Raw genomic sequence first — 16,940 nt, forward strand, 5'->3', positions numbered from 1 at the left:
GGGAGGGGCAGGGAAGAGAAGGGAGGATTGGTCCTGAGGGCCTGGCAGTGGAACTGGGGCTTTGCGGGGAAGTGGGTGTTTTCTGGACTGAGAGACGGGCAAGAGGAACAGTCCTCACAGAGATGTGGATATGTGACAAGGGGTGAGCAGGGTGCGCTAGAAGGTGGGGAGGGGATGCATCTAGGGCAGCCATATACCCCAGCCTTGGTAATGAAGCACAGCCAGATGCTGGGGTGGCCACCGCTGCTGGGACCACTGCTGAGGCCCAGCCACAGAGGCCTCTCAAGGGAGGGGACAGGCTACAGTAGAAGCAGGCTGGCTGTTGCTCAGGCTGGAGCACAGTGGCGTGATGATAGCTCACTGTCACCTCAAGCTCCTGGGCTCAGGTCGTCTTCCTGCCTCAGTCTCCTAGATAGTAGTTTGGTATGTGCCACCATAACCAGCTAATTTTTAAATTTTTTATAGAGATAGGGCCTCACTTGGTTGCCCAGGCTGATCTCAGGCCTCAAGGGATCCTCCCGCCATGGCCTCCCAAAGCTCCCATCATAAAGACTGGTTTGTGGTTGTGATGAAAGGGCTAACAGGAATACAGACCATGAAGGTGAGGCTGAGGAGGTCTCAGATGAAAATGAGGAGCTTACTGGAAACTGGAGGAAATGTTACATTTGTTTTGCCTTAGCAAAAAATGTGGCTGCTTCTTTTCCCTGCCCTGGAGATTCTGTGAAATGTTCAACTTAAGTATAATGATTTAGGGTGTATCTAGTAGAATGAACTTCTAATCAGCAAAGCTCAAGGCACGGCCTGTCTGCTTGTAATAGACTGTCTCTCATGTGCGAGCAAAGAAATGTCTTAAAGTTGGAACTTATATTTAAATAAGAAGCAGCACTTAAACATTTGGAAAATTTGCAGCCTGGCCAAGTGGTATAAAAGAAGTTAATTTTCCAGGGGGAAATTCCAAGAAGTCTTCAAAAAATTTCATTAAAAAGGAGCTGAGTGCTAATAGTCAAGACAATGGGGAAAAGGCCTTGAAGGAATTTTGGAGACCTTTGCATCAGTCACTTCTATCACAGGCCCTGGGGCCCAGGAGAGAAGAACTATTTCCTGGGCCAGGCCCAAGGCCCCACTGCTCTGTGCAGCCTCAAGATACTGTTCCCTGCATTTCTGCTCTAGCTCCAGCCATTGCTCAAAGAATCCCAGGTACAGTTTGGGTCACTGCTTCAGAGAGTACAAGCTATAAGCCTAGGTGGCTTCCACGTATTGTTAAGCCAATAGGTGCACAGAGTACAAGGGTAGAGGCTTTGGGGCCTCTGCCTAGATATTAGAAAAGCCTGGCTGTCCAGGCAGAAGGCTGATGTATATGCAGAGCTCTCATGGAAACCTCTACTGCAGCACTGCAGAGAGAAAATGTGAAGTTAGACCCCACACACAAAAGGCCACCATCCTCCACCACAGAATCATAGAACCACAAGCAACTTGCACTCTCAGTGTCAAAAAAGCTGCAGGCTTTCAACACCAGCCCAGCTAATGAGAGCAGGAGTGGGGACAACTCTGCAAAGCCACAAGTATGGAGCTGTCCAAGGTCTTGGAGATTCCACCCCTTATACCATTGTGCCTGGATTTAGGCTATGGAGTCCAAGAAGATAATTTTGAATCTGTAGGTCTTAGTGACTGCGCTGCTGGGTTTTGGACTTGCATCATGCCTGTAGTCTTTTTTGTTTGTGTGTTTTTTGTAAATTTCTCCCTCTTGTAATGGAAATGTTTACCCAATTTTTGTAGTCCTATTATGTCTTGGACATAGCTCACTTGCTGTTACTTCACAGTCTTGTAGGCAGAAAGTCCTATAGCCTCATCTCAGATGAGACTTTGGACTTCCAACCTTTGTGTTAATGCTGGAATGAGTTAAGACTTAGGTGGCTGTAGAGAAACCATGATTGTATTTTGCAGTGTGAGGACATGAGACTTGGAGGGGTCAAAGGAAGAATAATATTGTTGGGTTCTGTGTTTCTACCAAAGCTCATGTCAAATAATAATCTATCATGTTGGAGGTGGGTGCCCAGTGAGAGGTAATTGAATCATGGGGTGGAATCTTCATAAATGGTTTAGCACCATCCCCTTGATAATATCATCATGAGAGTGAGTCAATTCTCATTAGAAGTGGTTGTTAAAAAGTGTGTGGCACCTCTTCCCTCTGTCTTGCTCCTGCTCCTGCCATGTGAGACATCACCCTTCTTCTTGTTTTCTTGTATGTTTGAAAGATTCCTGAGTTCTCTCAGAAGCAGAAGCCACTATGCTTCCTATACAGCCTGAAGAATCATGAGCCAATTTAACCCCTTTTTCTTATAATAATACAGAAAATTGGCACTGAGGCGTGAAGCTCTGAAATTCCTTCAACACCTTTTTCTCATTGTCTTGGCTATTAGCACTTGGCTTCTTTTTATGCAATGTCTGAAATATTTTCAAATTTTCCCCATGAAAATGGGCTTGTCCTTTTAACCACATTGCTAGCCTTCCATAAAGATACCTGCAAATATGGAAGCAAGTTTTGGACTTGGTAATGAGCAAAGATTGAAAGAGTTTAGAAGGCTTAGAAGACAAATAAAGGAAAGTTTAGACCATCATAGAGACTGGCTACATGGTTGTGATAAATGGCTAACAGAAATATGGACATAGAAGGCCAGGGTGAGGAGGTCTCAGATGAAAATGGGGAGTTTACTGGGAACCGGAACAAATGTAAACTTTGTTTTGCCTTAGCAAACAACATGGATGCTGTATTCCCCTGCCCTGGGGATTTTGTGAAACTTTGAAATTGAATGTGATGATTAGGATGTGTCTGGTAAAATGAACTTCTAAACAGCAGCCGGAAGAATGAACTTCTAAGCAGCAATGCTCAAGACATGGCCTGGGTGCTTCTAACAGAGTGTCTCATATGTGTGAGCAAATAAATATCTTAAAGTTAAAACTCATATTTAAATGACAAAAAAGCACTTAAAAGTTTGGAAAATCTGCAGCCTGCCCATGTGGTAAAAAAAAATCCAAGCAGATCCAAGACGGCCAATTAGGAGCAGCTCAGGATTGCAACTCCCAGTGAAAGCGTGGAGGGTGAGTGGATGCCACATTTCCAGATGGATTTTTATTGCCCACAGACTAGGAAATTCCTAGGTGGAGGAGCCCCATGGGTTGCCAGCACAGCTGTTTTGGTTGGCACGGCAGTTCTCCGCACAAAATACACTGGTCTGGGCAATGTTTTAGCTGGGGAATGGAGCTCTTGGGAGACAGTCACCCATTCAACTGATAAAAAATAGGAATTGAAACAGGGAGCCAGGCCAGGAGATTCGTGTGCAAAATAGTGACGTGAATCTCAATGCAGCTGTTTCAGCCGGTGCAGTGGGTCACCACACTGGAAATCACACAGATCCCAGCACCTTTTCAACAGGCAACTGGAACACCTGGGAGACAGAGTCACCTGTTCAACCAAAAAAAAAAAAAGAGCTCTGAGGCAGGGAGCCAAGTGATCAGGCAGAAAAACAGCAATCTGAAACACTCTGGATTGAGAGTTTCACAGCAAGCACAGCCACACCAGAGATGGTCCAGCTCTGTGGGAGAGGGGTGTCTGCCATTACTGAGGCAGTCCACCACTATGGAGGTATTCCGTCATTGCTGAGGCAGCCCGCCATTGCCGAGGCAGCCCACCATGACAGAGAGACCGCCATTATAGATGTGGGCCGCCATTGCTGAGGCAGTCCTAATAAACCCATATAAACAGGACTGCAGGGAAGTTCACACGGCAGCTGGGTGGAGCCCACAGCAGCTCAGCAAAGCCTCTGCAGGCAGACAGTGACTAGGCTGCCTCCTCACTGGGCAGAGCAGCCCTGAAGAAAAGCAGCAGCACAACAGAAATTCATAAATAAAGCCCTAACTCCCTGGGACAGAGCACCTGGGAAATAAAAAGGGTGTTTATGAGTTCTGCTGCAGCAGACTTAAATGTACCTGCCCAGCATCTCTGAATGAACAACAGAGCTCACAGTTCAGCACTTGAGCTCCTATAAAGGACAGACTGTCTCCTCAAGCTGCCCCCTGACCCCTGTATATCCAAAGAGTCACCTCATAAATGAGAGCTCAGACTGACATCTGGTGGGTATCCTCCTGGGACAACGATAGGAGAAGAAGAAACTGGCAACAACCCTTACTGTTCTGCAACAGCAGCAGGTGATCCCTTGGCAAGCAGAGCCTGGAGCAGACCTCAGCAGTCCTACAGCACAGGGGCCTGAACGTTAGAAGGAAAACTAAGAAACAGAAAGAAATAACTTTATCATCAACAACCTGGACATCCACTCAGAGACCCAATCTGAAAGTCAACAACTACAAAGATGAAAGGTGGATAAATCCACAAAGATGGGAAGAAACAAGCACAAAAAGAAGGAAAACACCCGAAACCAGAACGCCTCTCCTCCTACAAGGGATAACAATTCCTCACCAGCAAGGGAATAAGGCTGGATGGAGAATGAGTGTGATGAATTGACAGAATCAGGCTTCAGAAAGTGGGTAATAAGAAACATCTGTGAGCTAAAGGAACATGTTCTAACCCATAACGCAAACAAACAAAGAACCTTGAAAACAGATTTGATGAAATGCTAATGAGAATAAATAACTTAGAGAGGAATATAAGTGAACTGATGGAGCTGAAAAACACAACACAAGAACTTCGAGAAGCATACACAAGTTTCAACAGCTGAACTGACCAAGCAGAAGAAAGGATATCAGAGTTCAAAGATCAACTCAATGATATAAAATGAGAAGGCAAGATTAGACAAAAAAGGGGAAAAAGGAATGAACAAAGTCTTTAAGAAATATGGGACTATGTGAAAAGACCTAATCTACATTTGATAAGTGTACCTGATTGTGATGGAGAGAATGAATCCAAGTTGGAAAATACTCTTCAGGCTATTATCCAGGAAAACTTCCCCAACCTAGCAAGGCAGGCCAATATTCAAGTCCAGGAAATACAAAGAACACCACAGAGATATTATTCAAGATGAGCAACCCCAAGGCACATAATCATCAGGTTCACCAGGGTTGAAATGAAGGAGAAAATGCTAAGGGCAGCCAGAGAGAAAGCTCGGGGTACCCACAAAGAGAAGCCCATCAGACTCATAGAAGATCTCTCAGCAGAAACCCTGCAAGCCAGAAAAGACTGGGGGGCTAATATTCAAGTTCTTAAAGAAAAGAACTTTCAACCCAGAATTTCATATCCAGCCAAACTAAACTTCATAAGTGAAGGAAAAATAAAATCCTTTACAAACAAGCAAGTACTCAGAGATTTCATCACCACCAGGCCTGCTTTACCAGACCTCCTGAAAGAGGCACTAACATAAAAAGAAACAACCAGTACCAGCCACTCCAAAGACATACCAAATGGTAAAGAGCATCAACACAATGAAGAAACTGCATCAACTAACAGGCAAAACAGTCAGCTAGCATCAAAATGGTAGTATCAAATTCACACATAACAGTATTAACCCTAAATGTAAATGGGCAAAATTCACCAATCAAAAGACACAGACCGGCGAATTGGATAAAATGCCAAAACCCATCAGTGTGCTTTATCCAGGAAACCCATATCACATGTAAGGATACACAAAGGTTCAAAGTAAAGGGATGGAAGAAGATTTACCAAGCAAATGCAGAGAAAAAAAAAAAAAGCAGGAGTTGCAATTCTCATCTCTGATAAAATAGACTTTTTTTTTTTTTTATTTGAGATGGCGTTTTCGCTCTTATTACCCAGGCTGGAATGCAATGGTGAAATCTCAGCTCACCACAACCTCCACCTCATGGGTTCAGGCAATTCTCCTGTCTCAGCCTCCTGAGTAGCTGGGATTACAGGCACACGCCACTATGCCCAGCTAATTTTTTGTATTTTTAGTAGAGACGGGGTTTCACCATGTTGACCTGGATGGTCTGGATCTCTTGACCCCATGATCCACCCGCCTCAGCCTCCCAAAGTGCTGGGATTACAGGCTTGAGCCACTGCGCCCGGCCAAAATAGACTTTAAACCAACAAAGATCAAAAGAGACAAAGAAGGACATTACATAATGGTAAAAGGATAGATGCAACAAGAAGAGCTAACAATCCTAAATATATATGCACCCAATACAGGAGCCCACAGATACATAAAGCAAGTTCTTAATAACTTACAAACAGACTTAGTCTCCCACACAATAATAGTGGGAGACTTAGACACCCCATTGTCAATAATAGAAAGATCAACGAGACAGAAAATTTAACAAGGATATCAAGAATGAATTCAGACCTGGACCAAGCTAACCTAATAGACATTTACAGACCACTCCACCCCAAATCCACAGAATATACATTCTTCTCAGCACCACATCACACCTACTCTAAAACTGACCACATAATTGGAAGTAAATCACTCCTCAGCAAATGCAAAAGAACAGAAATCACAACAAACTGTCTCTCAGACCACAGTGCAATCAAGTTGGAACTCAGATTTCAGAAACTAACTCAGAACTGCACAGCCTCATGTAAACTGAACAACTGGCTCTTGAATATTGACTGGATAAACAATGAAATGAAGGCAGAAATAAAGATGTTCTTTGAAACCAAGGAGAATGAAGACAGAATGTACCAGAATCTCTGGCACACATTTAAATCAGTCTCTAGAGGAAAATATATAACAATAAGTGCCCACATGAGAAGCAAGGAAATATCTAAAATCGACACCCTATCATCAAAATTGAAAGAGCTAAAGGAGCAAGAAAAAAAAAACTCAAAACCCAGCAGGAGACAAGAAGTAACTAAGATCAGAGCAGAACTGAAGGAGATGGAGACACACACACACACAAAAAAAAAAAAAAAAAACTTGAAAAAAATCAATAAATCCAGGAGCTGGTTTTTAGAAAAGATCAACAAAATAGACAGACCACTAGCCAGATTAATAAAAAATAGATGCAAAAAAAATTATAAAGGGGAAATCACAGATTCCACAGAAATACAAACCATCATCAGAGATTATTACAAACAACTCTATGCACATAAACTCGTAAACCTGGAAGAAATGGATAAATTCCTGGACACTTGCATACTCCCAAGCCTAAACCAGGAGGAAGTTGAAACCCTGAATAGGCCAATAACAAGGTCTGAAGTTGAGGCAGCAATTAAAAGCCTACCACCAAAAAAAAGCCCAGGTCCAGATGGGTTCACAGCCGAATTCTACCAGACATACAAATAGCAGTTGGTACCATACCTTCTGAAACTATTCCAAACAATCCAAAAAGACGGAATCCTTCCCAAATCATTTTATGAGACCAACATCATCCTATTACCAAAACCTAGCAGAGACTCAGCAAGAAAAGAAAATTTCAGGCCAATATTCATGATGAACATAGACGCAAAAATCTTCAGTAAAATAGTGGCAAACCGATTGCAACAACACATCAAAAAGCTTATCCACCATGATCAAGTAGGCTTCATCCCGGGGATGCAAGGCTGGTTCAACATATACAAGTCTATAAACGTAATTCACCACATACACAGAACCAAAAACAAAAACCACATGATTATCTCAATTGACGCAGAGAAGGCCTTTGACAAAATTCAACAGCCCTTTATACTAAAAAACCCTCAATAAACTCGGTATTGATGTAACTTATCTCAAAATAATAAAAGTTATTTACAACAAACCAACAGCCAATATCATGCTGAATAGGCAAAAATTAGAAGCATTCCCTTTGAAATCTGGCACTAGACAAGGATGCCCTCTCTCAGCATTCCTATTCAATATAGTATTGGAAGTTCTAGCCAGAGCAATCAGGCAAGAAAAAGAAATAAAGGGTATTCAAATAGGAAAGGAGGAAATCAAATTGCCTCTATTTGCAGACGACATGATTGTATATTTACAAGACCCCATCGTCTCAGCCCAAAATCTCCTGAAACTGATAAGTAACTTCAGCAAAGTCTCAGGATACAAAATCAATGTGCAAAAATCACAAGCATTCCTATACACCAATAACAGACTTAAAGAGAGACAAATCAAGAACCAACTGGCATTCACAATTGCTACAAAGAGAATTAAATACCTAGGAATACAACTAACAAGGAACATAAAGGACCTCTTCATGGAGAACTACAAAACACTACTCAATGAAATGAGAGAGGACACAAACAGATGGAGAAACATTCCACGTTCATGATTAGGAAGAATCAATATCATGACAATGGTCATACTGCCCAAAGTAATTTACAGATTCAATGCGATCCCCATCAAGCTACCAATGATCTTCTTCACAGAACTGAAAAAAACCACCTTGAACTTCATATGGAACCAAAAGAGAGCCCGCATAGCCAAGTCAATTCTAAGTAAAAAGAACACAACGGGAGACATCACACTACCGGACTTCAAACTATACTACAAGGCTACAGTAATTAAAACAGCATGATACTGGTACCAAAACACAGATATAGACAAATGGAACAGAACAGAGGCCTCAGAGGAAACACCACACATCTACAACCATCTGATATTTGACAAACCTGACAAAAACAAGCAATGGGGAAAGGAGTCCCTGTTTAATAAATGGTGTTCGGAAAACTGGCTAGCTATATGCAGAAAGGAGAAACTGGACCCCTTCTTAATACCTTACATTAAAATTAACTCCAGATGGATTAAAGACTTAAACATAAGACCTAACACCATAAAATCTCTAAAAGAAAATCTAGGCAAAACCATTGTGGATATAGGTGTAGGCAAGGACTTCATGACCAAAACACCAAAAGCATTGGCAACAAAAGCCAAAATAGACAAATAGGACCTAATCAAACTCCACAGCTTCTGCATGGCAAAAGAAACAGTCATTAGAGTAAATCGGCAGCCAACAGAATGGGAAAAAATCTTTGCAGTTTACCCGTCTGACCATAGGCTGATATCCAGAATTTATAAAGAACTAAAACAGATTTACAAGAACAAAACAAACAAGTCCATTCAAAAGTGGGCAAAGGATATGAACAGACACTTTACAAAAGATGACATATGGATTAAAGACTTAAACATAAGACCTAACACCTTGTTTGAGGCAAACAAACATATGAAAAAATGCTCATCATCACTGGGCATTAGAGAAACGCAAATCAAAACTACATTGAGATACCATCTCATGCCAGTTAAAATGGTGATCATTAAAAAATATGGAGACAATAGATGCTGGAGAGGATGTGGGGAAATAGGAACACTTTTACACTGCTGGTGGGAGTGTAAATTAGTTCAACCATCGTGGAAGACAGTGTGACGATTCCTCAAGGACCTAGAAATAGAAATTCCATTTGACCCAGCAATCCCATTACTGGTTATATATCCAAAGGACTATAAATTGTTCTACTATAAGGAGGACACATGCACACAAATGTTCATTGCAGCACTGTTTACAATAGCAAAGACCTGGAATCAACCCAAATGCCCATCGATGATAGACTGGACAGGGAAAATGTGGCACATATCCACCATGGAATACTATGCAGCCATCAAAAACAAAGAGTTTGTGTCGTTTGTAGGGAGATGGATGAACCTGGAGACCATCATTCTCAGCAAACTGACACAAGAACAGAAAATGAAATACCGCATGTTCTCACTCATAGGTGGGTGTTGAACAATGAGAACACATGGACACAGGGAGGGGAGCACTACACACTGGGGTCTGTTGTGGGGAATAGGGGAGGGACAGCAGGTGGTGGGGAGTTGGGGAGAGATAGCATGGGGAGAAATGCCAGATATAGGTGAAGGGGAGGAAGGCAGCAAATCACACTGCCACGTGTGTACCTATGCAACTATCTTGCATGTTCTTCACATGTACCCCCAAACCTAAAATGCAATTTTTATAAAAGGTAAATTTAACAATGTAAAAAGCATTCACTGTTCTGTTTCAAAAAAAATCAATACAGAAGGAAAATAAAATATTTAAAACTAAAGAAAAAGAAAAAGAAACAGTCATTAGAGTGGATCGGCAGCCAACAGAATGGGAAAAAATTTTTGCAATCTACCCATCCAACAAAGGGCTGATATCCAGAATTTACAAAGAACTAAAACAGATTTACAAGAACAAAACAAACAAGCTCATTCAAAAGTGGGCAAAGGATATGAACAGACACTTTACAAAAGAAGACATACACGAGGCCAACAAACATGTCAAAAAATGCTAATCATCACTGGGCATTAGAGAAATGCAAATCAAAACTACATTGAGATACCATCTCATGCTGGTTAGAATGGTGATCATTAAAAAATCTGGGGACAACAGATGCTGGAGAGGATGTGGAGAAATAGGAACACTTTTACACTGTTGGTGGGAGTGTAAATTAGTTCAACCATTGTGGAAGACAGTGTGGCAATTCCTCAAAGACCTAGAAATAGAAATTCCATTTGACCCAGCAATCCCATTACTGGGTATATATCCAAAGGACTATATCGTTCTACTATAAGGACAATGCACACGAATGTTCATTGCAGCACTGTTTATAATAGCAAAGACCTGGAATCAACCCAAATGCCCATCGATGATAGACTGGACAGGGAAAATGTGGCACATATACACCATAGAATACTATGCAGCCATCAAAAACGATGAGTTCATGTCCTTTGTAGGGACATGGATGAACCTGGAAACCATCATTCTCAGCAAACTGATGCAAGAACAGAAAATCAAACACTGCATGTTCTCACTCATAGGTGGGTGTTGAACAATGAGAACACATGGATACAGGGAGGGGAGCATCACACACTGGGGTCTGTTGGGGGGAAATAAGGGAGGGACAGCAGGGGATGGGGAGTTGAAGAGACACAGCATGGGGAGAAATGCCAGATATAGATGGGGAAGAAGGTAGAAAATCACACTGCCATGTGTGTACCTATGCAACAATCTTGCATGTTCTTCACATGTACTCTAAAACCTAAATTGCAATTTTAAAAAAATAAGCTAATTTTCCAAGTTTGAAATTCAAGAAGACTTCAGAAATTTGCATAAAAAGGAGCTGAGTCCTAATAGCCAAGAAAATGGAGAAAAGACCTTGAAGGCATTTTGGAGACCTTTGCATCAGCTGCTTCTATCACAGACCCTGGGGCCCAGGAGAGAAGAATGGTTTTCTGGGCCAGGCCCAAGACCCCACTGCTCTGTACAGCCTCAGGACACTGCTCCCTACATCCCTGCAACTCCAACTCTAGCCATGGCTGAAAGACATCCAGGTACAGCTTGGGTAAGTGTTCAGAGGGTACAAGCTATAAGCCCAGGTGGCTTCCACATAGTGTTAAGGCAGAAAGTACACTCTTGCCTAGAGTACAAGACTAGAGGCTTTGGGGCCTCTGCCTAATTTTCAGAGAATGTACAGAAAAACCTGGGTGTCCAGGCAGAAACCTGATATAAAGGAAGAGCCATATGGAAAACATCTACTAGGGCAATGCAGAAGGAAAATGTAAGTTGTATCTCCCACAGAAAGGACTACACCATCCTCCAGACCCCAGAATCACAGTCCCACCAGACAACCTCAGTGTGGAAGAAGCGGCAGGCTCTCAAAAGCATCCCAGCCCATGAGGGAAGTGGTGGGGGCAAAATCCTGCAAAGCCACAGGTATGGACATGCGCAATGGGCCTTGGGAACCCATCCCTCTTACCAGTGTGTCCTGGATGTGGGTCATGGAGTCAAAGAAGATGATTCTGAAGCTTTAAGTTTTAGTGACTGCCCTTCCGGGTTTTTGACTTGCATAGGGATTGTAGTCTTGTTTGTTCAGATTTTGTTTTCCCCAAATTTCTCTCCTTTTAAATTGGAATGTTTACACATTGCTTGTACCCACATTGTGCATGAGAATTTCCTTTCTTGATGTTTATTTCACAGGGTCATAGGCAGAAGAGGCTATAGCCTTGTTTTAGATGACACTTTGGACTTTGAACTGTAACTGGATTGGATGCAACCAGATTTTCTGGAGCTCAGGTTCTTGGCCTCTACAACAAGTGGCCTCAGTGTCATGGTGAGTGTTACAGCTCAAATGGAACTTAGGGACCCAAAGAGTGTGCAGTAGTGTGGTTTATTAGGCAGAGCAAAAGGACAGCTTCCATGCCATGGAAGGTGACCCAGTGGCGGTGCCACTGCAGGCCTGGGTGGCTGGAGATTATATCCCTGAGTTACTCCCTCCCCCTTTTTGTTCTTACCCAATGAGAGGGGTTTTTTTCAAACTTTCTCTGGATCAGTTGATCTTCGAATTCTTTACCAGATTGGTTACTGTTTCAAAACCCTGAGTCACTGAACCTCCGCCTTTAGGAGCCAGAGGTGGGAAAATCCCTGCATTGGGAACAAAGCCCACAGCTGACCCTGGAAGTCCTTCTAACACAGTCCCTCAGGGCCTTTGCATTAATGCTGGAGTGTGTTAGGACTTTTAGGAGCTGTTAGAAAGGCATTACTGTATTTTGCAATGTGAGAAAAACATACAATTTGAGGTTTCCGGGGCAGAATTATTTGGTTTGTCTTCGAATCTCTACCAAAACTCAAAATGTAATCCCTGATATTGGAGCTGGTGCTTGTTGGCCGCTGATTGAATCACTGTGGTGCATCCTTCACGAATGATTTCGTAACATCCCCTTGATGCTGTCCTCATGGCAGTGATTTCTCATGAGATGCGGTTGTTTAAAAGTGTGCAGTACCTCTTCTCTCTCTCTGTCTTGCTCCTGCTTTTGCCATGTGAGCCATCTTTTTTTTTTTTCTTGCCTTCTTGTATGACTGGAAGCTTTCTGAGGCCTTCCAGAATCAAGTCACTGTTCTTCCTGTATAGTCTACATGACCATGAGCCAAGGAAACATTTTTAAAAATGATAATGGTGAAAATTTATCATGATTTTTGTATTTTTAATGATAATTATGAAAACTTGTGTCAAAATGTAATCCCTGACATGTGGAAGCATTGTTTTAAAGACAGCTGAAAATGTAGGAGCAGGTTTGAGACTGGGTAGTGGGCAGAAGTCGGAAGAGTTTGGAAGGCTCAAAAGAAGACAGGAAGTTAAAGAACAGGTTGGACAATCTTAGAGATTGTTTAAATGGTTGTGACCAAAATGCTGACAAAAATAAGGACATTGAAGGCCAGGCTTAGGAGGTCTCAGAAGGAAAGGGGAACTTATTTGTGATTGGAGCAGAAGTTACTTTTATTTTGCCTTATTAAAAAAAAGTTGCTGCATTGTTTCTATTCCCTATGGGTTTGTAAAACTTTGAACTTGAGAGTGATGATGTAGGGTATCTGGCAGACTATATTTCTAAAGAGTGAAGCATTCAAGATGTGGCCTGTCTGCTTCTAACAGGCTGTCTTTATATGAGTGAGCATAAAAATGACCTAAAATTAAAACTTATATTTAAAGTGAAAGCAGAGCTTAAACTTTTTGAAAATATGTAGTCTGCTTACATGGTAAAATAGAAAATTCTGTTTTTAAGGGAGAAACTTAAGAAGGCTTCCTCAAGGACCTAGAAATAGAAATTTCATTTGACCCAGCAATCCTATTACTGGGTATATATCCAAAGGATTATAAATCTTTCTATTATAAGGACACATGCACATGAATGTTCATTTCAGCACTGTTTACAATAGCAAAGACTTGGAACCAACCCAAATGCCCATTGATGATAGACTGGACAGGGAAAATGTGGCACATATACATCATGGAATACTATACAGCCATGAAAAATTTTGAGTTCATGTCCTTTGTAGGGACATGGATGAACCTGGAAACCATCATTCTCAGCAAACCGACACAAGAACAGAAAATCAAACACCACATGTTCTCACCACATGTTCTCACTCATTCGTATTGAACAGTGAGAACACATGGACACAGGGAGGGAGCATCACACACTGGGGTCTGTTGAGGGGGAATAGGAGAGGGACAGTGCGGGGTCGGGAGTTGCGGGGAGAGAGCATGGGGAGAAATGCCAGATATAGGTGATGTGGAGGAAGGCAGCAAACCACATTGCCATGTATGTACCTATGCAACAATCTTGCATGTTCTTCACATGTACCCCAAAACCTAAAATGCAATAAAAAATATATTTTTTTTAAAAAAAAGAAGGCTTCAGAAATTACCATAAGTAAAAAAGGGTCAAGTGCTAATATCCAAGAGAATGGGGTAACGGCCTCCAAGGCATTTCAGAGAGCTTTGCAACAGCTCCTTTTATCACAGACCCCATGGCCTATGAAGGAGGAATGGTTTCATGGGCCAGGTCAAGAAACTCACTTCCCTGCATAGCCTAAGAAGACCTTTTTATTTCCTTTCTCTTCTGCTCAAGACATGTCTCAAAGGGGCCCATATGCACCTCAGATCAAGCAAGCCATAAGCTATAGCGCCTTGCATGTAGTTTTAAGCCTCTGGTTGCAAAGAGTACAAGAATGGAGGCTCAGAGATTCCACCTAGATTTCACAGAATGTATGCAAAAGACTCTGAGTGTCAAGGCAGAAACCTGCCTCTACTGGGGCAGTGCAGAGGAGACATTTGGGGTTGGATCCCTCTGCTCAGAGTTCCCGCTGGGACATTACCTAGTGATGCTGTGAGAAGGAAGCCACCATCCCAGAATGGTAGTTCCATCAACAACTTAAATGAGAAACTTCTGGAACTCAATGCCAGCTCAGCCTGTTAGAGCAGACATGAGAGCTGAACCCTGCAAAACCACTGGAGCAGAGCTGCCCAAGGCTTTGGGAGTCCTTTCCACATCAATGTTCCCTCAGTGTGGAACATGGAGTCAAGATTATTTTGGAGCTTTAAGATTTAATGACAGCTGGGCATGGTGAGTCACAGCTGTAATCCCAGCACTTTGGAAGGCCAAGGCAGGAGGATCACCTGAGGTTACAGTTCCAGACCAGCCTGGTCAACATGGTGAAACTCCATCTCTCCTAAAAATACAAAAATTAGTTGGGTGTGGTGGCACGAGCCTGTATTCCCAGCTACTCGGGATGCTGAGGCAGGAGAATCACTTGAACCCAGGAGGTGGAGGTTGCAGTGAGCCAAGATCATGCCACTGTACTCCAGCCTGAGCAACAGAGTGAGATTCTGCCTGAGAAAAAAGAAAACTCAATGACTGCCTTGCTAGGTTTCAGACCTGCATGAGGCCTGTAGTCCTGGGTTATTTTTCCAGCATTATTTCTTTTTGGAATGGAAATGTTTAACCACTGCCTGTACTCCCATTGTGTCTTCAAAGCAATTAACTCATTTTTTGTTTTACAGTCTCACAGGTGAACAGTACTCTATCCTCGTCTCGGATGAGACCTTTGCATTAATGCTGAAATAAGTTAAGACTTTGGGGGCGTATTGGGAAGGCATAGCTATATTTTGCAATGTGCAAAGGACATGAGACTTGGAGGGTCAAGGGCAGAATAATGTGGTTTGGCTCTGGTTTCCAATCAAAACTCATGTCAAACTGTAATCCTTAATGTTGGAGGCGGGGCCTGGTGGGAGTGGTTGAATCATGGTGGTGGATCCTTTATAGTAATTTATCCCGTTTGCCTCTGTCTTGTTCCTACTCCACCTTATGAGACATCTCAGTTCCCATTAGCCTTCTGCCGTGTTTGGAAGTTTCCTGAGGCCTCCCCAGAAGCAGAAGCTGCTATGCTTCCTGTGCAGCCTACATCTCCATGAGCCAATTGCATCTCTTTTCTAAGTTACCCATTCACAAGTATTTATAGCAATGCAAAACCAGATTCATGCAGTTGGGATTAGCTAAATTAAACTTGTTCTCTGTTTAGGTAGTAGAGCAGCATTGAAACTTTGTGCCCTTAGAATCTTGCTTTTTTATTTCTCTTCACCCCTTTTTTCTTATTGAAAGGCTGAAAGGGAAGTGCATGTAAAACGGAATGGTGATTGTATATTGGCAGTGAGAGTGTGGGGTTGAGGATCAGCTGTCATAGAGTCACACAGCTAGTATCATCATCTGATAAGATGCCGGCACATGCAGAGGTGGGAGACTCAGTGTGCATCTTTTATGTGAAGTCTACTGGGAAGAAAATAGTATTTCCTTAGAGACAGCAGTAGCGTCAGTCATCATGCAAGTGTCCTGAGATTTGGCTTGATGATTTCAACACACTGTCTTACAGCATGAGAAGGAGGAGTCTCTTCAGTCAGAGGATTAAGTGTAGAATCAGTCATGACACGCACTTGGTTTCAGTTTTTAGGAGAGTTTAGTTTTTGATTTTTTTTTTAGCTTGGAGGTTTTCTTTTAATAATCAGTTATTTTTTTAATAGATCTATACTCGTAACTGATTAAGACTCCACTGTGTGATTCGCTTACTTAATTAAAATCTTTCAGGGGAGGTCTGTAGATCTCAGGGTTCATGAAACTGGTATTGGTTGATCCAAGGAGTAACCAAAAATAATTTCTACTATTTTAAATACTGAAGGAAAAAAGCGATGTATAGGGTCTTTTGCAAAAATACTGATAACACACCAAGGTCAATTAATCTTTAAAAATGTTTTAATTCTTCAATTATTATAATGGAAATAAAAATGGCTGATAAATACCACAAAGATTCAAAAGCAACTTAAAGAGCGCAGAGATTCAGGCTTGCATTGCTGAAATCTCTATGTTTCCAGAGTTGCTGCATTAAATAATAAGATTATTGCATTTAGACATTTAAAACTGTCCCTGGTGGCTCACGCCTGTAATCCCAGCACTTTGAGAGGCTGAGGCGGGTGGATCACGAGGTCAAGAGATTGAGACCATCCTGGTCAACATGGTGAAACCCCGTCTCTACTAAAAATACAAAAAATTAGCTGGGCATGGTGGCACGTGCCTGTAGTCCCAGCTACTCAGGAGGCTGAGGCAGGAGAATTGCCTGAACCCAGGAGGCGGAGGTTGCGGTGAGCCGAGATCGCGCCATTGCACTTCAGACTAGGTAACAAGAACGAAACTTGG

At 42.3% G+C, this 16,940-nt stretch overlaps 1 protein-coding gene across 50 annotated transcripts in view; it reads left to right on the forward strand.

Annotated features, from left to right (window-relative positions):
- The window catches only part of LOC128928144 (general transcription factor 3C polypeptide 1), a 150,012-nt gene that overhangs the window by 32,915 nt on the left and 100,157 nt on the right, over positions 1 to 16,940 (forward strand). For 37 of the 50 annotated variants that reach the window (XM_078338600.1, XM_078338599.1, XM_078338603.1 and 34 more), the window contains one exon: positions 466 to 12,028. The exons of 7 other annotated variants lie outside the window; for them this stretch is intronic. Coding sequence is in view for 3 of the 43 variants with exons in the window: in XM_078338630.1 (XP_078194756.1) it covers positions 11,497 to 11,631; positions 11,896 to 11,956 (196 nt within the window). In the remaining 40 variants the exon portion in view is untranslated. The remainder of the gene's footprint in view (positions 1 to 465; positions 12,029 to 16,940) is intronic. 6 more of the 50 variants (XM_078338630.1, XM_078338631.1, XM_078338633.1 and 3 more) reach the window with 4 other exon arrangements.

The sequence above is a fragment of the Callithrix jacchus genome, chromosome 9, assembly GCF_049354715.1.
Source record: "Callithrix jacchus isolate 240 chromosome 9, calJac240_pri, whole genome shotgun sequence".
Classification (NCBI taxonomy): domain Eukaryota; kingdom Metazoa; phylum Chordata; class Mammalia; order Primates; family Cebidae; genus Callithrix; species Callithrix jacchus.